Source organism: Piliocolobus tephrosceles, chromosome 1 (assembly GCF_002776525.5).
Source record: "Piliocolobus tephrosceles isolate RC106 chromosome 1, ASM277652v3, whole genome shotgun sequence".
NCBI classification, from domain to species: domain Eukaryota; kingdom Metazoa; phylum Chordata; class Mammalia; order Primates; family Cercopithecidae; genus Piliocolobus; species Piliocolobus tephrosceles.
In genome coordinates, this window is record NC_045434.1 from 218,363,411 (window position 1) to 218,371,782 (window position 8,372).

Sequence of the window (8,372 nt, forward strand, 5' to 3'; positions counted from 1 at the left end):
ATGTGTGCGTGGATGCCGGTGGATTTACCTGTGGGAGTTTGGTCTCATCAGCCAGGTCTCCCGTCAGCAGCTCATGGTGGAAGAGCTCCGTTTCTGGAAGCAGCCAGAAGCCACTTGAGCGCAGGGCTGGAGAGAGTCCTGGTGGCCCGGCTGAGGAAGTGCCCCTGCCGTGGGGGTGGGATGTCGCCATTGCCGTCTCCAGCTGGCCTCAAGGCAGGGTGGGAGCAGTGTTGCTGATGTACCAAGTTCCTCAGCCTCCTGGCAGGGCATTGGGGGCAGCCGTGGACAAAGTCCCCCTGCCTAGGGGGGCCACCGGCAGGGGATCCCCTCCTGGCATTACCCAATGCAGGGTGTCCAGGCCTCTTCGCCAACGCTCCCTCCCGAAAGGTGGCCGTTCTGCCCCAAGGTCCCAGGCTTGTCATTGGGGAGGGGCCGAGGTCCACCTCCGAGGACTCTGTTCTCACCTGGCCCCCACTCCTGGGGGAACCAGAGGCCTCTTCCCACGCTGGTGCCGGGGGGATAGGCGTCTAGTGTGCTTTACTGGAACCAGCCCCAAGTGAAGTGGTGACACACAGCCCGGGCCCCTGTCCCTTTGGGATCCTCCTGGGGCTGTTGGTGCGCACAGGGTGCTCCCAAATCCCACGTTTCCTCTTTGTGTCCCCTCCCAAGCTGCTGGGGGCTGAATTCAGCTGTGCAGCCCTGGGGGAGTCTCCTCAGATGCCTGGTCCAGACGTCACTCCACAGGGCGAGACTTTGGGTGGAGACCGGCCTGGGGTCTGCTCCCTTCATCCCTCCCAGGAGCCAGCCCTGTCTCCCGACCTCCGGCTCCCACCTGTCCTCTTTCAGAGCGTTGCTGCTCCTCCTCTGGCATCAGGAGTCCCTGTCCCTAACCCTGAGCCCTTGCCTATTTGCCCTCGAGCCCCTAGTGCTTACGACCAGATTCCCAACTCGCTGTGGAACTGGTGGGGACCCCAGCATCCCAGCTGGGCTCTGGGTGGCATCATGGAGGTGGGCACAGGCCACTCTTCCTGCGCCCACGGGGACAGCTCTGCCACGCAGCGGATGCCTGGGTATGTGTGACTGGGCTCAGCATGGGCAGGGCCGCTCGTTGGCTTGGCCACCATTCAGCCGGGGCACCGAGCAGTCGAGGGCACTGGATTCTGGGGAGATGCAGAGAAGGAGGCCCGGGCTGCCCTTAAGAGGGCTCGGAGGGGCGAGGGCCGGGCAGGCCTCTGGCATTGCAGCCCAGGCCAGGGCAGCTGAGGCAGGACCCCAGAGCACTGTGGCACTGAGGGGTGACTCAGGGGTTAGCTGGTGTCATGGGAGGCTCGTGGTTTCATCACTGGCTCCACCCCTACCAGCATGGTGACCTCAGCCTCCTTTTTCTCACCCCTGAACTGTGCTGACAGTGTCTCCTGTACCTGGGGTGGGGTCGTGCCTGTCAGAGCCTAACCCTTTCTGGGCTGCCTGGCACAGACTGGGGCTCAGAAATAGGGTGCCCATGTGCAGAACAGCCCCAGCAGGGCAGGGATCAGGGGCTCGCCTGGGCTTCCTCAGGCCCTGGAGTGAGGAGCAAGCACGAGTGCTGGCAGGCAGGGCACCACGCTCGCCCCTCAGCCTCTACACACCTCCATCTGCCACCTCGCCAGCTGGCCGAGACTGCCACCAAGTCCTCCACCATCACATGGCTGGGTGACTGGTGACTCGGGCTGTGAAGCCACAGCTGGGCTTGGCGGCAGGCACCCTGCCCAGGCCTGAAGGGCACCATGTGGCTCTGGATGTCCAGCTTTGCCTGCGGTGTGCCCGTGCCAGGTTGTTGGAGCCTCGTTGTCAGGGCCGTGTCCCCGAGGGCTTGGCTTCTGGCCTTCTCTTTCTGTAGTGATTCTTCTCCACTGGTGATTCCCAGTTGGTTGGAGCAGGGTGCAGGGTGGCTGAGAGCCGAGGGCGAGAGGCAGCGACCGCGCACCCCACAGCCTGAGGGCACCCTGACTTGCCTGGTGCAGGGTCACTGTCCTGCCCTGGACAGACAAGGAGACGCCTCCTCTCTTGAGTTCTGGGGGGAGAGGCCAGCAGGCTGGATGAGCCCCAGTAGGATGGGAACCTGCTGTAGCCTCAGTTTCCCCACCTGGCTCACAGCAGCGGTGAGGATTAGATGAGCCCTCTCCCCGGGCTGGCCCCGAAGTGGCTGTGTTGTGGTAGCTGCGGTCAGAAGGGCAGCGGGCGTCAGCCCCTCGTCTGCCTTCGGGGCTGTGGGGCCTGCTGCCAGCCTCGGGCAGGGCCGCGGGGTGGTGGGTGCTGCAGCCTGGCCCAGAGTGGTGAGGCTGTGAACACAGCTGAGAGAGCGACTGGGTGTTCAGGGGTCTTGCTCTCAGCCCCCTCAGTGGGTACTTCTCCGACAAACCCAGCCGGGGGGGCCTGTGAATAAAGGGGCTCCCGCCCTCTGAGGAGCAAGGTCCCTGAGAAGGAAGGGGTGGGGGAGGGGCTCTGAGGGTGGAGCTGCTGCTCAGGTCCCTCCCACCAGGCCCACACTCCCTGAGCCGTGGCCTCCACTGTGAGCTGGTAGCTCCAGAAGGCAGAGAAGTGGGCACCCGGGGCGGCCTCATTACCACGACGACCCCCGCCCTGCGGGCACCAGCTCCCCAGCGTTGGAGCCCATGTGAGCTGGTGCTGGCTGCAGGGGAAGGAAGGGCTGCTCTTCACAGGGGCTGCAGGGGGATGGAGGGGGTGGTCAGTGGCCTGGGGAAGCAGCACGTAGCCCAGCACCATTGCAGCCCGGGAGAGGGAATAAATATTTACCATGCACAGGCCCAAACACTCTCAGCTCTGCCAAATATTGTTCACTGCGGTGGTCGGTTTCTGTCCGGGCAAGTGGTTTCATGTCCTGCCAAGTCGGGGTTTGGGAGGCGCTCCCAGAGCGTCTCTGCAGTGCGCGTGCATGAGCCCACGCTTCCGGGAAGCAGCCGCCCGCCGGCCCCTGGCCCCGCTTGTTTGTTGGGTCAAGGTTCCCAGCGCCCACCTCCTGCCTCCCATGCAGCAGCCCCGGCAAGCTGGGGGTGTTTTGTTACCCAGAGACGGCAGCCTGGCTGCCCCGGCCGCTCCCAGAGGCTCAAGGGCCCTTGATCCCAGGCTGTTGGCTGGGCCCCTGGTCACCGCCCCTGCAGACAGCGGCAGAGATGGGGGAGGGTGGCTGGCTGTGGGGTCTGCAGGCTGCGGGGCAGGCCCGGGGCGGGTGCATCTTCCACTCCTTCGTTTTCTCTTCCTGTGTCTGTCTGCCTCGCCTCTGTCCCTCTCTGCCTCTCTCTCCATCCTCCCGCTGCGCACATCCACGTGAGCAGTTGTCCTTGCAAACACAAAGGCCTCAGAGCCCTGGGACCCGTGGGCGTGTGCCACGCAGAGAGCTGTGCGAGAGTCTCCTGCCACTGCTGCGATGAGCCCCGATGAACCAGGTGGCTTCAAAGCAGCAGGGCTTTATTCTCTCCCAGCTCCGGAGGCCGGAAGTCTGAGATCAAGGTGCGGGCAGGCTGGACCCCTGCAGGGGCTCTGAGGGGGCGTCTGTCACAGCCCCCAGCTTCTGCTGCCAGCTGTCTGGGAGTGCCTTGGCTTGTGGCCGCCACTTCGGTCTCTGCCTTCCTCTTCACACAGCCATCCCCTGTGCCTGCGTCCAGATTTCCCTCTTCTTATAAGGACGCCAGTCACTGGATTGGGGCCTCTCATCCCCTGTGAATGACGTCACCTTAACTCGATTGCAGGTGAAGCAAAGACCTTATTTCCAAGGAGTAAGGTCACATCTGGGTGGGCCGAAATTTGTGTGGACGTTAGTCACTGCAGAACAAGCAGCGGGAGACAGGGCATCTGGGTGGGCAGGTGGCACAGGTGGCCGTCTGTCTTGCTGGTTCTTGCTAGAGTGAGGGTGGAGGCTGCTTGGGCGGTGGAGGGGTGAGGACCCAGGCGTCAGGGTGGCTCCCAGGGGAAGGACGGCAGGGTTGGTGGGCAGGTCCTGGGGTTGATGTGGCCCGTGCTCTGAGGAAGCAGGAAGGGAGCTTTCTCGAGAGGCAGCGAACCTTCCAGAAGGCAGAGGAGTAGGCACCCGTGTGGCAGAGGCCTCGTTCCCCTGATGACCCCAGCCCTGCGTGAATGAGCTCTCTGGTGGCAGTGGAGCCTGTGCGAGCTGGTGGCGGCTGCAGGGCAATGAGGGGTTGGTCGTCACAGGGGCTGCGGGGTCTGCAGGCCCACCAGTCCTCTCCAAGGGTCGTTCACTTTAGGGGGCATGGAGCGGGCGGTTGGCGACCTGTGGGGGGCAGCTCGAGTTGGAAGAGTCCCAGGCAAGGAGGAATTGAGACTTAGGAGCCCCAGGCCAGGGGTGTGATGTGGGAGGCTTGCTGGGGCTGTGTGGGCTGGGGTGCCCCCACCTCCCACCTTCCCTCTGCTCAGGGCGAGTCCCAGAGTGGGAGAGGCAGGCCCCTTGCCAAATGCTCTGCCAAGACTTCCCATGCAGGGGGCTGGTGATGCCTGCAGGAGCAGGGTGGAGACAGGGGCCGGGCAGGGGATGGCGCAGGGTGTCCTGAAGTGACTGGGCTTTGCGGGCTGCACGGTGTTGGCGGCCTGGGGCAGCCTCTGGACTTGGGGAGGGGGACGGCGTGTCCTCTGGGTAGCTGCGGTCTCTCTGGCTGTGGGCACCTTCTCACGCTAGCCGGGTCGGGCTGCCCATTCCCAGGGACACTGGCATCTCCCAGGGAGCCCTACCATTTTCTGCTCAGCCTTAGTGACAGCCCCAGCCCGTCCCATCCGAGCAGGAGCCAGCCTGTGGACCAAGGCTGCCCTGGCCACACTGCCCCCGGGAAGCCCTCCCTGCCTGCCCGCTATGGCATCTCCTCTCTGACCTGGGCCCACACAGGTCCTCCTGCTGCTCCCCATAACCACTTCCTCCAGGTCCCCTCTGTGTCCCCAGCTCAGCTTTGTCCTCCTAGGTGTAGGGGTCAGTGGCCGTGGCACCTGTGTGTGGGGCTCCTACTGGGGCCATCTGCTTCACTGGTGGACTGAGAATACGGAGTCCGAACTGACACCTCCCCTGTCTGGCACAGCCCACCCGGCCCCGGGCACCACAGGCCCACTTGGCTCATCCCATTCTGGCTCCAGGGCTAGGCGCTCTCTGGGCACTGAGAGCCAGGTGAGCGGTGAGATGCGCATCCCGATGCCAGCCTGGAGCCAGGACCACCGTGGGGAGGGAGGGGGCCGGGCAGAGGTAGTGGGGTAGTATGTTCCCGGGTCGCATGCAGCACAAGGCCACTGTCGCTGGCTCCAGCACAGCCCCTGCTGCCTCCATGCTGCCACCTCATTCAGAGGAACCTGGCTGGGCATTGGCATCAGCCATCCCACTCGAGAACCTTTGGTGCCACAGCCTGTGCAGCTGGGAACCCGGCTGACGCAGAGTCAGTCGCCCCAGGGGTGAGTGAGAGCCAAATACAGCCGGTCCTGCGATGGTAAGCACTTCCCTTCTCTCTTTCTAGAACTGTCTACTACATGGGCTACAGGCAGGTGTATACCACGGAGACCCGGACCGTGCTCAGGTGCTGCCAAGGGTGGACGCAGCAGCCCGGCGAGCAGGGCTGCCTCTCGGGTGAGTGCCGCCTGCGCCTCCGTGCCCTCCCCTCCACCTCCACCCCAGATGACTCAGCAGAGTCACGAATCTGCGGTCCGGCCTGGTGGGGATCGCCCTTCCGCGGCAACACGAGCGACGCAGGGGCCACTCGCTCAGCAACGCCGCCTGCCAAAGGCTGCAAAAGCGACCTCAGCCGAGGCTGGCAGAGCTGTGGAAAGACAGCTGGGGCCGGGTGGGGTCAGTCCACTTTGCTGGCTCTGCCAGAGGACGGGAGCCTGCCATTGGCAGGGTGTCTGAGGGTGTCCTGGGGCCACGCATTGGTGTCTGTGGGTTCATGTACCCCTGAGCCTAGTTCGGGGTTCACCCGCCGCACCACGCTCACTCCCAGCTCCCTGAGTCCCTCTCCCTGCCCCGTTTCCCTATACCATGTTCTCCTAAGGCCGGTCTGGGCCGGGTGGCAGGCCTCAGCCTCAGTGGGTGCGAGGGAGGCGCTCCTTCCTCTCTCTGTATGTAACCAGCACAATTCGAGAGCCCGTACTCCGTACAACCTGACCCGGGCAGGTGCTGGCGTGCTGGGGCTCAGAGGTGCGGGCCTGGGACTGGAATTGGGTGGTCTGAGCTGAGCGGGCGGCTCTCAAGCCTCTGCTTTGTGAAAGGACTGGGGCTCACAGCTCCACAGGTGTTTGGGAAGAGTTTCAGGTGTGGGGACGGGAGTCCCACAGGTGCAGCTGCCTGGGCAAAGGGGTCAGTGTCCCCCTCTGGGAGGGGTTGGCACAGAGGTCATGGGACCCTGTCCCATAAAGCTGGTCTCTGCTAAAACATTGAGGTGGCATCCTGCCAGTGAGGGACAGGCTGTGCCATGGAGTGTGGCTGAGAGTCACGCACTCCCCACATTTTTATTTTTGTTTTTTACTTTTTATGTTTGTTTGTTTGTTTGTTTATTTTTTTATTTTTTGAGACGGAGTCTCGCTCTGCCGCCCAGGCTGGAGTACAGTGGCCGGATCTCAGCTCACTACAAGCTCCGCCTCCCGGGTTTTACGCCATTCTCCTGCCTCAGCCTCCCGAGTAGCTGGGACTACAGGCGCCACCATCTCACCCAGCTAGTTTTTTGTATTTTTTTAGTAGAGATCGGGGTTTCACCGTGTTAGCCAGGATGGTCTCGATCTCCTGACCTCGTGATCCGCCCGTCTCGGCCTCCCAAAGTGCTGGGATTACAGGCTTGAGCCACTGCACCCAGCCTTATGTTTATTTTTTAGAGGCAGCGTCTCACTCTGTCACCAGGCTGGAGTGCAGTGGCACCATCACAGCTCACTGTAGCCTCAAAATCCTGAGAGCAAGCGATCCTCCCACCTTAGCCTCCCGAGTAGCTGAGACTGCAGGTGTGCACCACCACGCTGAATAATTACTGTATTTTTTGTAGAGACAGGGTCTCACCATGTCGCCCAGGCTGGTCTTGAGCTCCTAGGCTCAAGCAATCTTTCCACCTCGGCCTTCCAAAGTGCTGGGATTACAGGTATGAGCCACCACGTCCGGCCAACACTCCCCACATCAAGGGTTAACGGGCAGTGGGCTCCCCCGGACTCCGGTGACAGGAGCAGAACCCAGCTGTAGGGGTCTTTATGGCAGGTAGTTGCCTAGAGCCGCAGGGGCTCTTCTCACACAGGAAGCAGGCAGACTGCAAACCAGGGCTGAAGTTGCCCGTCCTGGCTTGAGCTCCGGCAGGAAAAGGGGAAGAGAAGGGGTGATGGCCATGTTTTTCCATCAGAGGAAGTGGATAATTTTCTCCAGGAAGGGAGGAGAGTAACAAGGAAGAAGGAGGCGACGGGGCCTCTGCTGGCAGCAGGGGGGGTGTTGCTGGCCAGGCGCCCCTCGGGGGGGTCCCAGCCTCCACCGTCACTGATGGCGCCTGAGCTGTGCCCTGTTTCTCTGCTCCTGTCATCTGGGAGGAACAAAGGGGTCTTTTCAGTGGGGAGGGGGCAGACATCAAAGCCAAGTTTCCCCTGCGTTTCCACTCTGAGGCAGGGATTCTGGGGCCTGCCCAAGGGGATTCTAATAATGGGGTGAAACAATGGGCAGCTTGGAGCAGGGCGGGGGCGGGGAGGGGAAGTGGGGCTGCCAGCCCGAGTCGCCAGGGTTTACGGGGGAAGAACAGGCTTTTTGCTCCCAGGGGGGACTTGAAGGCCCAGCTGCATGGATGGCTGGGGCGGGGCTGGGGGTGCCCCTGGGCCTGGGGTCCTAGGTGGGGCAGGGGCAGAGAGCCCGGGCAGGGAAGGCAACTGCAGGTAGAGGTGTGCACGGCCGTGTTCCCCCTGTGCCATCCCCTCTGAGCCCCGAGCTGGGCTCTGGCTGTCCTCGTGTACACCTTGTATTCACCTGCATCAGCAGTGATCATCTCAGAGTCAGGCTCAAGGGCAGGGGCCGGGCCAGTCCCCTGAGGCTGCTTCAGCCTCTACCTGCTGTGGGGACCTCAGGTCTCGATGGTCCCAGCAGGGCCTAGTGAGTGTGCCCGTCTCCATCACCAGTCTGGCCCGAGGTGAGCTTTGGGCCTGTCCTGCCAGCTCCGTCTGCCTGTGCCATGGCCAGGCCCTAGGCCGCCATCCGTATATGGGACCCTGGGGCCTTAGGAGAACATGGTGGCTCTGCCCTGGCCGGGCTCTGCTGGCCGGAGTGGGGTGGAGGGCGTCTTGGCTGAGACCCTCATCAGAGCAGCCCGGGCTGGGGTGGGTGAGGAGCTGGGCTGAGGCTGGGGGCGGGGGGCCCATCACCAGTCTGG

The 8,372-nt window shown here is 63.2% G+C and overlaps 1 protein-coding gene across 1 annotated transcript in view; it reads left to right on the plus strand.

Moving 5' to 3' along the window:
• Positions 1 to 8,372, plus strand: part of LOC111544593 (multiple epidermal growth factor-like domains protein 6) — a 131,922-nt gene that overhangs the window by 9,845 nt on the left and 113,705 nt on the right. Inside the window, exon 3 of the mRNA XM_031936258.1 lies at positions 5,508 to 5,617. Within this exon, the coding sequence (XP_031792118.1) occupies positions 5,508 to 5,617 (110 nt within the window). The remainder of the gene's footprint in view (positions 1 to 5,507; positions 5,618 to 8,372) is intronic.